Source organism: Geotrypetes seraphini, chromosome 3 (genome assembly GCF_902459505.1).
Source record: "Geotrypetes seraphini chromosome 3, aGeoSer1.1, whole genome shotgun sequence".
NCBI classification, from domain to species: domain Eukaryota; kingdom Metazoa; phylum Chordata; class Amphibia; order Gymnophiona; family Dermophiidae; genus Geotrypetes; species Geotrypetes seraphini.
This window is the reverse complement of record NC_047086.1, coordinates 144533458-144550130: the sequence shown is the minus strand read 5'-3', so window position 1 is coordinate 144550130 and position 16673 is coordinate 144533458. Positions and strand designations below refer to the sequence as shown.

General features: G+C 42.9%; 1 protein-coding gene across 8 annotated transcripts in view; it reads left to right on the top strand.

Annotated features, from left to right (window-relative positions):
- LOC117357949 (unconventional myosin-Vb-like) overlaps nucleotides 1–16673 on the top strand; it is a 67325-nt gene that overhangs the window by 42837 nt on the left and 7815 nt on the right. For 2 of the 8 annotated variants that reach the window (XM_033939240.1, XM_033939241.1), the window contains exons 2-5: nucleotides 6647–6727; nucleotides 8004–8119; nucleotides 10594–10672; nucleotides 13451–13565. The exons of 1 other annotated variant lie outside the window; for it this stretch is intronic. In XM_033939240.1, coding sequence (XP_033795131.1) covers nucleotides 8028–8119; nucleotides 10594–10672; nucleotides 13451–13565 — 286 coding nt within the window. In that variant the 5' untranslated portion in view covers nucleotides 6647–6727; nucleotides 8004–8027. 5 more of the 8 variants (XM_033939239.1, XM_033939238.1, XR_004538909.1 and 2 more) reach the window with 3 other exon arrangements.

Here is a 16673-nt window from a genome sequence, read left to right as displayed (position 1 = left end):
TTTTTTTTTTTTTTTACAATTAACATAGGTCTCAGTAGAGACTTACTCCCCCTTCCTTCAGAATTTCACAGAGGAGAGAGAGTTGCTTAAAGATCAAAGAGATCAAATTACAGATGTAGTACTTTTCAAAATTATTTCCTTAGGTTTAAAAGAGAGGCTGTCCTTAAATTTGGGCAAAGAACTTCTTTTTAGCATAGAGTATAAGTTCCAGAAATCATATTTTTTGTTTACATCCATTTCTGAATATACATAAACATTTTATAACATAGCCAAAAACTTTAAATCTAAACCTACTTATCTGTTTCAGGAGAAACTGCATTTGAAATGCTGAAAACTTCATGGCCCTTATCAGCACAAAAGGAGGAGGAGGGGTACCCCCCCTCCTGCTTTGAACAACTGACAGTTTCAAATTGCACTGACACATTTGGACAGACAGAACTCATAAGGAACCCGGAATACTGCAGGACTTGGGAATCAGATGAAGGGTCAGACTCAAAGACATGAGTAGGACGATAACGCTCATTGACAGTCTTCCTGAGAGTGAGGACTGGGGAGTGGAGTTTCTTGGGTACAGGAGGGAAAAGCCAAGAAGGCTTACTGCGGACTAAGTCTAACCATCTATCTATATAGGGGAATTGATCAGGATGGCCAGTCTTAGAATGGGTTACTATGATAAAAACCTGACGGGTTATGTCCTCTTCCAGGGAGCCAGAGGTAGCCAGACCACACCAAACGTCAGCCATTTTAACTGGCACAGACGAATAAGTGTTGATTTGTTAAGTGTAGTCCCATAATCAGAGCCAAATCCCTTTTTAAAATTAACTAACATTGTATCAAGGAGGACAAAAACACTTCCCTGTATTCCTGGCCCTGCCTGTCTCCGGACTAGGGAAACACAGTACTAACAGGTCCGCACTCGCTTTGTCCTCAAGGACGTCTCAGACACTCTCAAACACACAAAACACAACAGACTTCAGTTTAGTTACTCAATTAGAAAATAACAGTTCCTAGAATCCCTCCCCACAACTTCAGCGACGGATCAAGTGGCTTACTAGGCAGGAGAAAAGAGACAGGATAGGAATGATCAATTCCTACTTACCAAATGGTGGCCACTCCAGGACAGAATTAAACTGAGACTGGATAAGTCAGTTGAAGTGGTCGAACGTCCTGAGGTCTGCCAACACCCCAAAAGGAAGGCAGCCGGCTAAGCAGACACGTCAGCCGTAGGACCAGAGACAAGTGACCATTCGAGTAACCAGTGGTCAAAAGACCTTCAAGTCCCTGTTCGTGCGCCAAATGAAAGGTCACTTGGACACACAAAGTCAGAGGCGTGAAGAAAGTACAAAAGGTTTATTACAGCATACCGGACTCTAGTGCAGTGAACAGCCTGCTTACCAGAGTATTACAGTAGTCAAGTAGGCCTAGTATTAAGGACTGAACTATGAGCTGGAACTGCGTTTTCTCGAAGAATTTCCGAACTTGTCTTAAGTTTCTCATGACTAAGAATGACTTTTGTATTGTTTTATTGATTTGCGGTTGCATGGTGCAGCATCTGTCGATAGTTATTCCTAGCAGTTTTAGGGTGGTTTGTATGGGGTAGTTGATTGCGTTGATTTCAATTTTGGTTATGGTTGATATTTTGTTGTTTTCTAGGAGGATGAATTTTGTTTTATCTGATTTCAGTTTGTGATCTTTCATCCAGGATGCTATTGATTTTAGTGTTTGGTATATTGTGTTCGTCATGGAGAGTTCAGGTTGATCAAAGGGTATGAGAATGGTAATGTCATCGGCATAGCTGTAGGAGGTTATGCCTTGTTTGTCCAGGTGAGAGCTGAGGGAGGCTGTATAGAGATTGAAGAGAGTCGGGGATAGAGGGGATCCTTGGGGAACTCCGCAGGGGTTTGACCAAGGTTCAGATTTTTGTTTGTCTGATTTTACTCTATAGGTTCTTGATTTAAGGAATCCTACAAACCATGTGTATACTTTATCTGTGATACCTATTGAATCCAGGATTTGTAGTAGAATGTTATGGTCCACCAAGTCGAATGCAGCGGTAAGGTCTAGTTGTATGAGCATCATTTTTTTTCCTGTGCTGAGATGTTGTCTGGCTGTGTCCAAGAGAGATCCTAGTAGTGTTTCCGTGCTGAACTTATTTCTGAAGCCGGATTGTGTGGGATGGAGTATGTTATGGTTTTCTAGGTAATTGGAGAGGAATTTGGCAACTAGTCCTTCTATTATTTTGACGTGGAGTGGAATTGAGGCAATGGGTCTGTAGTTGGCTATTTGGTCTATCGGTCCTTTGGGGTCTTTGAGGATCGGGGTGATGATGATTTCGCTGAGGTTGGTAGGGTAGTGGCCGTTTATTAGCGAGATTTGTATCCAGTTTAGAAGAAGAGCACGGAATTTTGTGCTGGATGTTTTTAGGAGATATGGTGGACAGTTGTTGAGGTCACAGGAAGCATGGCTGTATTTTTTGTAGTATTTGTTGAATTCGGGCCATTGTATGTTGGGGAATTGAGACCATATTCTATCTGCTACAGTAGAATCTCTATCTATGGGGAGAATTTTGAATTCGTTAGGATGGGTAGAGGTGTCATTGAGGGTAACTCTTGCATTGGTAATTTTATTTTGGAAGTGTTCTGCTAACAGAGTGGCTGAGGGGGGAGGTAGTACTGTTAGTGGTCAGGTAGGGTTTGGTGTCGGTTAGGGTTTTTAGAATTTGGAATAGTTTTTTGGTGTCTTGGGTTTCAGTGCCTATTAGGTTGGTGTAGTGTGCTTTTCTCTTGTCCTTTAATTGTGGTTTGTATTGTTTGTTGATTTTTTTCCAGGCGGATTTTGTATGATCCGAGTTCGATTTTCTCCATTTTCTCTCTAGTCGTCTACATTGTCTTTTGAGTTGTAGCAGTTCAGAGTCGAACCATTTATCTGATCTCCTGCTGGGTCTGGATTTGGTTTGCAGTGGGGCTAAATCATCAAGGGTGTTGGAGCAAAGTCTTTTCCAATGTAAGATGAAGTCCTCGGGATTGTTTTCTAGTATAGTTTCATCTATTTTAGATCAGAATATGGAGGGTTCGATGTGTTTGCATGAGGTGTATGTTACTTTATTGAGTTTTGTTATAGTTTTTTTGTTGTTTTTGGTCCAGTTAATGTTGAAAGTGTAGGTGTAGTGGTCTGACCAGATGGATCTGGACCATATTCCATTAGATGTATGAATTTCTGTTAAGAATGGTTGGTGGGTCATGAAGGCTGCAATATCAAGTTGGTGGCCTTTTTCATGAGTTGTTTGTGGATTTAGCATTTGGAAGAATAAGGCTTTGAGAAATGAGAGAAAGTTGTCTACTTGTTTGGATGATTGATCATCTAGGTGTAGATTTAGGTCTCCTAGGAGTAGGTTGTAGGTTGCTATTAGTGAGTTTTGGTATATGAAGTCTTCCACTTCGGTTCTTGCTAAAGACCAGTTTCCCGGCGCTATGTAGCAGAGCATGCAGTTTAGTGTGTCTTTTAGTGTGGTGCTTGAGAGTTGGCAAGCTAGATGTTTTCTCAATTATATTAAGGGTTAGATCTTGTTTGATTAAGATTGCTAGGCCTCTGCCTCTTTTTTTTTCTCTGCAGACCACTGTAATTTTGTATCCTTGTGGGCAGACTTCAGTTATTCTGGGGTCTGAATCGGAGATTAGCCAGGTTTCTGTGAGGAAAAGACAGTCCAGGTTTTCTTGTTTTATCCAGGTTTTTATAAACTCTGTTTTTGGACCTAGCGCTCTGATATTTAAGTAGGCGCATTTGAGTGTGGATATCTCTGTGTGATAGTTGTGGGTTGTGTTTGGATATATAAGTGATTTGGTTGCCGGTGAGGTTTAGTCTTAGTGTGTGTTGATCTTCTTCCCCATGCCTTGGTAATGGAGTGTAGAGTGTTAGATTGTAGGTTTGAGTTTCTGTCACTTGATGTTCTCCTATTTTGGAAGAGAGATTTATTTATATCTGTAGCGGGTGTAGGGAGGAGGTTATTTGCTGCTGTCTTCCCACTGGTTAAAAGAAGGATTAACAGTATGAAGTGCTGGGCTCGTGAGTTTAGCTTCTTTTTTTTTTTTTTTTTTTTGTTTGGTGGTTGGTGAAAGGTGGTAGAAGGGTCTTTGGTGGTTTGGCTGCTGTTTTTCGGTTGTTTTTACGTTTGGTAGTGTTGTGGGGGTGGATCGCTTCTTGGTCGCTTCACAAAAGTGCTATGAGCGTCTTAGACAGCGTGCTGTTAGGCACTGAATCTTTTATTGGTTCAGCATAGTCCCGTTGGGTGGGGGGAGGGGCAGAGTGCGCTCCCACGCCGGCAAGCCTCCCTGCCTGCTCCTGGGTTCAGCGATGTCGGCCAAAGTGAGATTCAAATAAAGCAAAAAGAAAAAGAGACAAACTAAAAACGGGTGCTGGGAGACTCCCTGAGTCTTCCAACTGGCTCAGTGTAGTCCTGTCAGGGGGAGAGGGGCGGAGTGCGCTGCCACGCCGGCAAGCCTCCCTGCCTGCTCCTGGGTCCAGCGATGTCAGCCCTGTGCAGTCGAGGGGGGAGGGGCGGAGTGCGCTCCCACGCCGGCAAGCCTCCCTGCCTGCTCCTGGGTCCAGCGATGTCGGCCCTGTGCAGTCCCGTCGGGAGGGGGAGGGGCGGAGTGCGCTCCCACGCCGGCAAGCCTCCCTGCCTGCTCCTGGGTCCAGCGATCTATTCAGCTTACAATGTGGTGAGGTAGGGACATACATTTCAAAGCAGATGATGTCAAATAGATTGTACACTGTTTCCAGCTATGTAGGCCAGAACAGTATTTCAAACAACAGTTAACCATTTCATGACCCTACATTGCCATAACCAACATTTCTGTTTCTTTCCCGTTGTCTACCATCTCTCTCTCTCCCTACCTTGTGCCCTATGTCAAATCTCTCAATTCCGTCTCTCCCTTCCTCCCCTCCATTATGTGCAATTTCATCCTCTCCCCTCACCATGCATAGAAACATAGAAACATAGAAAGATGACGGCAGAAAAGGGCTACAGCCCACCAAGTCTGCCCACTCTACTGACCCACCCCATTTAAGCCCGAGTGCTAATGACCCAGCTCCTTAACTTAACCCTCGCAGGGATCCCACGTGGACGTCCCATTTATTCTTAAAGTCGAGCACGCTGGTGGCTCTGATCACCTGCTCCGGAGGTGATGTCTCCCTCTCCTCCCCTTGTGCCACCATCTCTCACCCTCACCTTCCTCTCACCCTCCCCTCCACCAACTTTCCTTCCTCTTACCTCTTCTCTCCCCATTGTGCCACCAGCTTTCCTTCCTGAAGTTCCTTTCACCCCTCCCCCTGTACCACCAACTTTACTTGCTCTCCTCCCCTGTACTCCGTTTGTTTTTGTCGGGTCACAGTATCGGCAGTGATTCTCACATGCTGCCAGCTGCTAACCCGGAAGTCTCCCCTCTGCCGCGGAGAGTTTTCTGGATCAGCAGCAGGCAGTGTGCGGAAATAGCTGCTGATACTGTGACACAGCGAGATTCAATGCTGACCCGGCCGGCGCAGTGAGATTCTGTGCAGAACAAGAGAATTCCATTCCTCCAATCCCCCTGTGCAGCACTTCCCGATCGCGTCAGTCCTCAAACTTTGGGCCATCTAAAACACTGGCAGCAGTGAACAGGCCCACCAGGGCTTCCCTCTGCCGAATCATCAGTGATGTCATCAGTGATGCGGCAGAGGGAATACACCGGCGGGCAAGCCAGGAGCAACCTGTTCACGCTGCTGCTGTTTTAAGAGACCCAGAGGAGACACAGTACTGGGCCCACAGCAAGCTCTTTTCTCACATAGCTACAGAGTAACAAAAGGTAATTTTGCACCTCTGACAAGAATATGCAATATTTTTCCCCTCTTCTAAATGATCTCTCTCCACCACAACTCCCAAGAGGCAGTTATAACGTCAAAGCTATCATCTGAGCCTCCACACATCGGAGGAAGGTTATCGGTCTATTGGGGAGTTTGGGTGGAGATCACCACAGATTGCTGGGTGTTGGTCGTTATATGGGAAGAGTATAAGCTCTTTTGGCCCCTCCCGGACCCTTTTCTAGATTCTCTGGCTGTGAGGTCTGAAAATATTATTGGCACATCTTCGACAGCCAGTGATTCACCCCAGCTAATCCAAAGCTATAGGGATCATATTTACACATCCAGGAGGGGTGGGAGGGATATGCCTTTAATTTATTGATGGTAATTTGTTTGTCTTGATCATTTGTATTATTCTTGATTGTCTTTATGCTATATGAAAGGGTGGGTGGGTGGTTGGGTGGGAAGGGATATGTTTTTATTATATCATTATATCATTTGATGCAGTTAAGTGCTGTTTATTTGTACATTGCTTGATAATATGTTGCACTTGATGTTGGCTTTTAAAATGAATAAAGATATGGGGGGGAAATAAATATATATATATATATATAATGCAAGTGCCAGCCCCCACATTGTTCAGCAGCCTAATTTGACAGCTTTTGATCTGTCCTAAATTAAGCTGCTTAGCTATGTGGATGCTGGCACTGAATATTTCCGGGTATTTAAGGGTCAGGAGCTTCTCCTACCTGCTTAAGACACTTTGAATATCAGCCCTATGTATTTACATTCCATGTAACTGACAAACCAGCCCAGACTGAAAATCAAAGGTAGCTGCAACATTTACTTCTACTAGATGATGGCACCAGAAAATAAAGAATTCCTATAAGAGGTAAAAAATTATTTATTTAGATTTACAGTATTAACCATCTTTTTCATGAATAGTTTCACCCAAAGCGGTTCTGATAAGGTCTTGACAACAAATGTTTATATTCATTCTTTGGAAAGGAAGCAAAGAGGGGTAGACTGCAGAGGGTATCAGTTACAAAGACAAAGTAAGAGGAAGAGTAACTCCCATGGAGTCAGAGGTACAGCATTGGTCATATTTTTGGGCAGACTGAATGAGCCATGCTGGTTTTTATCTTCTGTTATTATTTACAATGGGCCAGATTCTCAAAACTCTCCATGCATTTAACTATGGACACTAAACCAGTCATAGCCAGTGTAGCGTCCGTGTTTTACCGGCCAATTCTCAGAACCCCATGGTCTTTTCCGTGCTTCCTAGCAGCCTCTGATTATAATATGCAAATGTAGTACAATGAGGTCATTAATATTAAAATGGTAATACAATGAAGTTGTTAATATTAAAATGAGCACTCCAGGTGATTCTCTAAACTTTTTGCACACTTTTTACTGGCAAAATTTTCCTGCAGCGTCAGAGTTGTCATAGCCTTACTTTCCTGTCAGTGCCTGAGTGCTGATTGACTCAAGCACTGACAGGAAAGTAAGGCTCGACAGCTCACATCCCACCACAAAAAATCGCTTCCTGCCCAGAAATAAAAAAAAGACCCCCGATTCCTCTCTCCCTCCCACTGACCTCATATCTTTAAGTTGAAGGACGGTAGGAAGGATGCCCACTCCCTCTAGTTGTAGGTCCACCTCTTCAAAATGGCGGGCCTTCCCCTTTCTGGTGCATCCTGGGATGCACTAGGTGGGGCCTAACGCCCTGATTGGCTCTGGCACCTAAGCCCCTTTCCCCTGAGAAGGGCCTTACAACCTGAACCAATCAGAGTCTTAGGCCCTTGCCCAGTGCATCCTGGAATAGGGAGGGGCCTTAAGTATGCATATAATTTGCATGCTATTATGTTGAGAATTGCTAGAAAAGGAGCCTTAAGTATGCATACAATTTGCTTGCTATTATGCTGAGAATAGATTTTAAAAAATCGCTCCCACTATGGCCACTACATTGACCTGCCGGATTTTACTGGTGAGTTTTGAGAATCCAGTCCTGTGTCACTGTGATCTGAGTATCCTGTCTCCAGCAGTGGTTGGTCCGGTTCAGAAGCAGATGGCTAACAGATAGGATACTTGTGAGAATGCACATCTTCCTAGGCTCAAAAATGTGTTGGGTTGATTCTTTTGTTTTTCATTTTTGCCTTGTAACCCAGATTTTAAACGTTTCTGACAAGAATATGGCTACCACTACAGTGTTAAATGTGGAGGCTGAATATATTAGCAATCTGCAGCAGCAGATATACTTTCTGGAGTTGGAAGCCAACTTTCTATATCCTTCCTGGTATTTTTCTGGCACAGAAAGAGGTAAAGTAAAGAGACACACAGCTATTGGAGAGGTAAAGTAAAGAGACACACAGCTATTAGAGAGGAGGAGGATGCTGGTATGATGTGAGGGAGAGGGAAGGGGGAGACTGTGCTGGTTGCATGCTGTTGCTAGCACTGCTTTATTTCTCCATAGACAAAGGAGGGGACAACAATGCAGTAGTACATCAAACTTTAAAGGATCTACAGAAGACCTCAGAGGGAATCCCAATGTTGGATGATATCTACCTGTCCTGCTCAGCAGAGACTGAGAAACTGGAGAGGACACCGCCTAAACCCACCTCTCCTCTTCCCTAGTTCTCCGGCTCTCATCCTTCCTGTTTTGTCTGCTCGTAATCTCTGGGTCAACTTTGACTCCTCTCTCTCCTTTACCACCCAGATACAACATATTGCTAAAACCTGCCACTTCTTCCTCTATAATATTACCAAAATCCGATCCCTCCTCTCTGAGCACACTACCCTCATCACTTCGTGCTTAGACATAAGAACATAAGCAGTGCCTCTGCTGGGTCAGACCAGAGCTCCATCATGCTCACGCGGCGGCCCATCAGGTCCAGGACCTGAATAGTAATCCTCTATCTATATCCCTCTATCCCCTTTTCTTTCAGGAAGTTATCTAATCCCTTCTTGAACCCAAATACCGTACACTGTCCTACTGCAACTCGGTACTCTCAGGCCATCCGCTTAGCTATCTCGCTCCCCTCCAATCTGTCCAGAATTCGGCTGCACGATTCATTTTTCAGAAGAGACGCTTTACTCATGTTACTCTTCTCCTAAAGTCACTTCATTGGCTTCCCATCTGTTTCCGAATACAATTCAAACTCCTCTTACTGACCTACAAATTCACTCACTCAGCTGCCCCTCACTATCTCTCTTCGCTTATCTTCCCCCATGATCTCCCCTGTGAGCTCCGCTCAGCTGGTAAGCCCTTTCGATCTTGTCCTTCTCTTCAACTGCCAACTCCAGACTCTGTTCCTTCTGCCTTACTGTACCATATGCTTGGAACAAGCTGCCCAAATCCCTAAGGCGGGCTCCGTCTCTGGCAGTGTTCAAGACCTGCTAAAAAGTTCGCCTCTTTGAGAGAGTGCTTTCAACTCCTAACTCCTCTCACCTTGGGTTCTGCATCCCCTACCCTCTATGTCATGTCTTGTCTGTCCAAGTTAGATTGTAAGCTCTTCCAAGCAGGGACGTCTATAAATGTCATAATGTACAGCGCTGCGTATGCCTTTCAGCGCTATATAAGTGATAAGTAATAGTAGTAGTCTGCTTCAATTGTTAGCAATGTAGCATTCTGCTTGGAGGAGTAGATTTTGGTTTTGGTTTTGGTCTTGGGAGGTAAGGAGAGAACCAATTCTCAAGGCTTTAATACAGACACAACTTCTCATGTGCAACCAGTCTACTCTCCAGCTGTCTTTCAGCAGTTCAGTTCACAATTAGCACTAATTTCAGCAGCTATGGTTAAATCAAACACAGAGAGGAGCCTCACAGGAGAAACTGATAATACAGCTGTTCTTAAAAATATTATTTCCTGGGTCCTAAGGAATCAACTCCTCAGTTGCTTTACAGACGCAAAAAGTAATAAAGCATATGTTAGGTACTTGACTGTTTGAGATTTTTCATTTAAACCTTCCATGTCTCCTTTTGACTGGATCCTCTTTACTGTTTCTCCTCTTTGTATTTGGCATTACTGTGGCAGAGTATCTTCTCGGTGAGAGACTGCTAGACAGCACCTCCTTTTACTCTCTTAAGGATTATTATGTGGCATCGTCCCCTGTGATTGGTCAAACTCAACTCTGACACCTAAAAGGATACTTCAGATTGCACACTTTTTCTCCAGCTTAAAAGATGGACTAGTTTTAGGATCCTTTGCAGTATCTGGTTAGTAGGGTCTCTCCCTATGTGGTAAAATTAAAGTATGGTATGAGGGGAGCCTCCTTTACCCTTAGGGATCACTATCCAGCAGTACACTTTTCTTTCTTTATGTTTATTGGCATTTGATATACCACCCTATCTTAGAGAAGTTCAGGGTGGTGTATAATTTTGCCCCCTTTTCCAGGTTGGCTTAGTGAAGATCCATTTCAACAGGACCTGAGGTTTCTATTCCTTAAAACATAACATGATTTTGGGTGATAGGACAAAGGTGGAATAATAACTAAGCTCCTTACTAGGATAACTCTTTGTTATGTGACCAATGAAATATTCAAAGCCTTACTCCGCAAGGCTTGGGCATCATTCCTAATCCTGACAATTTTGAACAGGTAACTTTTGGCTATATACTTACTTATGTGACCAGCAGCTGGTGCTAGATGCATACAAGCTCTTGAATATTAACCTGACAGATTTTTCTGAATCTTTTAATAAAATGTAAATCTGAATGCTTTGCCCAAAGGATTTAATTTAGCCCTTAACTATGGCTTTTACTCGTAAGCAGACTAAGAAGACCACAGCTCTACAGCCAAGGATTACCTCAGAAGCAGAGCTTATGTTTCAGAAGTTAAGGGTAATCTTTTTCCTTATATTTTCAGTGTAATTGGATAATAAAATATCTAAAGTGATGTCACTAGTAAAGTTATCCTGAAATATGTTAAAGCTCTGTCTACAGTCCAGATATTTAAAGTTGGATGGCGTTTTACACAGCACATTTGACGATCTGCTTCCTGTGGTTCCAGAAAATAGCGTTCACCATGATAATTTCCCCTAGTTTGGGGGGATTGTAGTGTGATGCTGGGCACATTGCATCTTTCAGTGAAATCCAGTGTGATCCCTGTTATGTTCTTACTAAGATTTCGAGCTCTAAATTTTCTTATCATTGGTGGGGAACCAAGATGGCGAATTGAGGACATGTTCAGTCAGAGCTCTTTACTTGCTGCCTTGTATTTTCCTTCTTTAGGATCATGAAGTAGGGTAGCAGCAAATTACTTTGTCCTCTTATATTGGCCCTGGCAGAGATGAAAATTCTTTGGCATTCAGTGTGGGAATAGGAACTGCAGCTGTCCTGGAGGAGACTGGTTCTCACTCAGCCCATACATTTATTGGTTGCCAGCAATGCCTGGAGAGGTGCCTCATTTGTCAATAGACTTGACAGAGTCAATATCAGGAGTCAGTGATAAAGGGTCAGCTGGGAGAGGAACATTTCAAAATTAGGTGTCTGTATGCCTCCTACTGTGGCATGCTTTTACAGTCCCTTTGAATAGTGGGCCCACAGAACGTTTCAAAGCAGAGACAGATGAATTAATTGACATTTCATTTCATTTGGGACCGGTATATTTACAGCCAAAGAAAAGGATTTTCTGAAAGTTCCAAATCCCATAGGGCCAACTATTTATATGTTACCAAAGATCCACAAATCAGTGACTAGACCCCCCCCTGGGAGACCCATCGTCTCAGCAAATGGCTCTTTCCATCTTCTTGAGACCGTATATACAGAAAATTAAGGGCTCCTTATACAGAGGGTGGTGGACACCTGGAACGCGCTTCCAAAGGAGGTAATAGGACAGAGTACAATACTGGGTTTTAAAAAGGGACTGGATGACTTCCTGGAAGCGAAGGGGATTGCAGGGTATAGATAGAAGGTTACTCTACAGGACAAAATCGAAAAGTGTATGTGAGTTTTAGGATAGGAGCACTATCAGGTCCTGGACCTGAGGGGCCACCGCGTGAGCGGACTGCCGGGCACGATGGACCTCCGGTCTGACCCGACAGAGGCAAGTCTTATGTTCTTAAAGGTGCGTTAGGGCCTTAACGCACAGAATAGCACACGCTAAAATGCTGCGCGTGCTGGCTGTTACCGCCTCCTCTTCAGCAGGTTGTAGTTTTTCAGCTAGCATGCGCTAATCCGGTGTGTGCACTAAAAATGCCAGCGCATCTTTGTAAAAGAAGCCCTAAATCCGAGACTCAGCGCATTTCATCAATCTTCTGAATGAGTTAGAATTAGATTTTTCAGATGTAGCATTGGTTATTTTAGATGTATGTGATGGGGTCCGGGTGGCCAAGGCAGGAGGGAATGGGCAACAATCCTGCTGATCTTCACGGGAGGGGTGGGGGGCTAGACCTTCAGCAGAAGGAAGTGGGTATCCCTCTTGCTAATTCTTTTTTTTTTTTTTAGTTCGGAGGGTGGAGAAGGGGGGCCATCATAATGACTTTTTTTGAGAGGGGGACACAGATGCTGTGCGTGTGTAACATATGCACAACATCTGTGCCCATAATTTAAAAAAAAACCAAAACTACTCTTCCAGTTCCAAACAGCTGAGCGACAGGAGGCTACTTTGGGTTTCCCCCTGCCACTCATTTTCAGGGCTTCCCTGCTGGCTTTGCGCATGTATCAGTCGCGTTCTCCAACGACTGATCAGATGAGGTTATGGTGGACCTTTGCAAAATTAATTTGCATGCAGAATTGTTTCAGTATTGATTACCGTTTTCTAATCGGATAATTTATTGGCACCACAGTGACTCGCATGATTTTAACAGTAATTTTAGAACATCTGGGCCTTGCAATGGAAAACACTGATCTAGCTTTTCACAAGTCTGAAGATATTTTTGAGCCCATAGCAGTCAGCAATGTTTATGGTACTGTCACCCTTAGGCAGAATATCTGGATGTTCAATGCTAGACCTAATCTGGGCACCAGCATATCTGGATGATGTCCAGCTGCTGGAAATTATCTGGATGCCAGCCAATAACCAGATAAAGTTAGAACAGCCATTTTGCTGAAGATGATTGCTTACCGGGTAACTCCCAGCTCCACTCTGACTTTATTGGTAGCAATATCCAGTCATGTGCCACTGAAAATCTGGTTATAAGCAGCTCAACAGGGAATTATCAGGTAGGCACCTCTCGTGCCCAGGCATCTCCCTCTGAATATTGGTTTCATTGCTTTTTAAGCTGGTATGAGCCATGTGGTTTGCTTTTAGTTGTGCAAGTGAGGAGAAAAGATTGGTGAACTTTTTATTTTATATTGCTTTTATAGTATTTATTATTTTATGGAAGGAAAGAACCTTCCTTATGGCAATATACAGCACTGCCACCGAGCCAGTCCCTAGTTTGCTTTTATTTCAAATTTTTCTTATAAGCATGAGTAACATGATTTGTCCATGTGACACTGAAAGAGTGTGGCCACTGAAATAATGTGGCTACGTGACATCTAAAACTCTATCAGGCTGCATTTAGTGACATGAACATGACAGTTCTCTGAACGCATATATGAAGCTATCATGTTTATTTATCTTCTCTTCATGTATATCAGAGTTTCTTCAGAAAACATGCTTTCTGTTTCCTACAGGAAATGCAGTCGCAAGCAGAGGGGCTTCGTTTGGAATTAAAGCGAAAAGAAGCCAGCTTGTACATTTGGCGATCTGAGCTGGAACAACTGAGAAGCCAGATTTCCTATATAGAGGGTAATTAGTGTTCACAGTAATTCAAATGAGATGTGCTCCGTTTGCCGAGGTCTAGAATTATTGGAGGCATCTACAGTATAAATCGAAAAATCCAGACAGGGATTAGGTCGGTCCGGATTTTCCAGATTCTGAGGCAGTACTTTTAAAATTCAAATTTAAGGACAAATAAAGAAGAAATATCAGGAAATTTTGTTTATTTAATCACTAATAAATATAGAACACTTCTTGTATCAAAATGAGTATATTTAAAGGAAAATTATACAAGAAAAACATACAAAGAAACTTAAATGTTGTCTCAATGAATTAAACCGCAGTAAGGGTCGAAAAAAACTTAGGTATTTTCCTGTAAAATGTTTTTGAATGTTCATTTCTTCCTCTGCGTAACATGTACTGTAAAAACTCCAGTATCACCATCTCTCTCTCTTTTCCCCCATCTCTGTCTCTCTTCCCTCATCCAGTCTCTCGCTCTGCTTCCCTCATCTAGCATCACCCATCTATTGCCACCCCCCTGCAGCTTTGGAAAATGCCTAAACCCAAAGGAGGGGTCCAAGTCCCCAATGGCCCCTCCCTCTCTCTACCCCACACATGGTTCACCATCTCTCCCTCCCTTCCTAGCCCGCACATGGTCCAACGTCTTTCCCTCCCAGCTCTGAGTTCTCTATATCCTCTCCCACCCAAACACCCCATGTACCTTTTAATAAGCGAGCAAGCCAGGACCAGGCCTTTCCCTGACACCTGTCCTGTCTCTTTTGACACAACTTCCTGTTTTTAGAAGGGCGGGTTGGATCACAGGGAAAGGCCTGGTGCAAGCTGTAGGCAGTCTGTGAGTTAAAGGCTGCCACTGGTGCTGCAGAACCAAATAATTGCTTACTTATTAAAAAATACGCAGGAGGGGAAGGGAGCGAGAATCTGGGAAGAGAGGGAGAGATGTCGGACTATGCATGATGGGGGGGGGGGTGATAGGAGACTGGTAATCAAAAAAGAAAACGATCACCACTGCACAACTATCCACAAGGTCCAGTAGAAGAGAGCAGAGTGTGCCTGGTCTTCAAAACACACTTTATTAGCAATCAGCCATAAAATATCATAGAACTTGCATCTTACACTATACACAAGCATAAGGATTCAATATTTTTCATTACACACAAGCATAAATAAATGATGGTGTATATATATTTTAATTGTGATTGCCGATGCACCCAGAGAGACAGGAGGGATGCCCACTTCCTCCTGCCACTGTGAGAAACCCCAGTGGCAGACAACTCCTGGCATTTTTCAATTAACTTAGGCATCTGCAGGGCACCTTCCGACACCTACGTTTAGGTGCTGGTTATAGAATTTCCCTGTTAGTCGCCTATTTTTATCTGCATACAGAAAAGGCGGGTTTTTTAGATAAATTGCTTTTGAAAATGACCCTTCCTGTGCATATAAAATGAAAGTAAAATCCGAGTCTTAGTACCTGCTGTACACCGCCTTGGGTGAATCTCTTTATAAAGGCAATTCTTGTACAATAACTCTGGAGTCTATACCTTAGAGTTATTTATCTCTTCAAGCCTTGAAACTTAGGGAACTCAAAACCAGTTTCTAGCCCCTCCTGTGGACATCTCCTGTTACTCACCCCTGGAATTTCAGTTTCGTTTCCTACAGCCTAAGCTGTAGGGGCTTATCTTTTTTGCTCGTGCTTTATTTTTCTGAGTTCTAGTATTTAATTTGACTTGATGCAGCTTTTGGGGCTTCAGTCCTGGCGGCAGGCTCATCGGCCCCTCCCTGATGTGTTTGGACTGCTTTGATACATCCCTAAGGTGTAGATTCCAGAGGTATTATACAAGAACAAAAGATTAGGTTTCATACCTCTGCTAATCTTCTTTCTTGTAAATATCCTCTGGAGTCTACACACCCACCCAGTTTTTGTGTCTGATTTGCAGATCGCCTGCCCACTAACTAGTAAGCTGGATTTCTGTCTTTGGCCAGCCTCACTAAGAATTCCATTCTTGTTCACTTATGTAAGGTTTAGGGGTCCCCAGGTGGTTGTCCTCCTTCTAAATCTCAGGCTGTGTCTCCTTTAATCAAATTTATGCTGTTTTCAATTTGTTTAATGTTAAAATTTGATGGTAACTCTTTGAAATTGTTGTTCATGAGCAGAATTATTATGTAGCGGGGAGTCCCCGCATCCCCTCTCTCTTTTCTTTTGTTTCCTGTTTTGTGATATAGATCTACCTGGCTTGTGTACTGACTGGAATTCCAGGGGAGAGTAACAAGAGATGACCACAGAAGGAGGGGCTAGAAATTGGTTTTAAGTTTCCTACAATTTTAAGGCTAGAAGAGATAAATAACCCTAAGGTATAGAATCCAGAGGATATTTACAAGAAAGAAGATTGGCAGAGGTAAGAAACCTAATCTTTCATTAATAAATCTCAATAAATAAATAAATAAGAGCCTTGTATACTGCTTTTGATGCTCACACTGGTAAAATGATTGATGAATATATACTTTCAACTGTGCACCAAGTTTTATATTTGTCTATTCCATTATGTTTTCAAAACCTTTGTAAAATCTACCAACCAGCCAGAAAGCTGAGATCTGAGGGAGGGAAGAGACAGATTAGCGTTAAGGAAAATAGAGTTTATTATGTAAAATCAAAGATGTCTTTGTTCTCTATAGTTGAAGTAAAACTTTGGAATTCTCTTCCTGGAGTTTTGAAACTATGACCTTTAAGAAATTGCTGAAAACACAACTATTTGTAGATGTATTTAATGTAATATATGATGGGAGGTCTTTGATCTAGTTTTGGTTTATCGTATGATTTTTAGAATTGAGAGATATAGTGACATTAACATCAGGTTACTATGAAATGCAAATATTATTGTATTTTGTTTATAATCTGAAATATTGTTGTTTGTTTTAACATTATGTATGTTCTTACATAGAAACATAGAAACATAGAAAGATGACGGCAGAAAAGGGCTATAGCCCATCAAGTCTGCCCACTCTACTGACCCACCCCATTAAGTCTGAGTACTAATGAAATAGTTCCTTAACTTGACCCTCGTAAGGATCCTACTAGGGCATCCCATTTATTCTTAAAGTCAATAACGCTGGTGGCCTTGA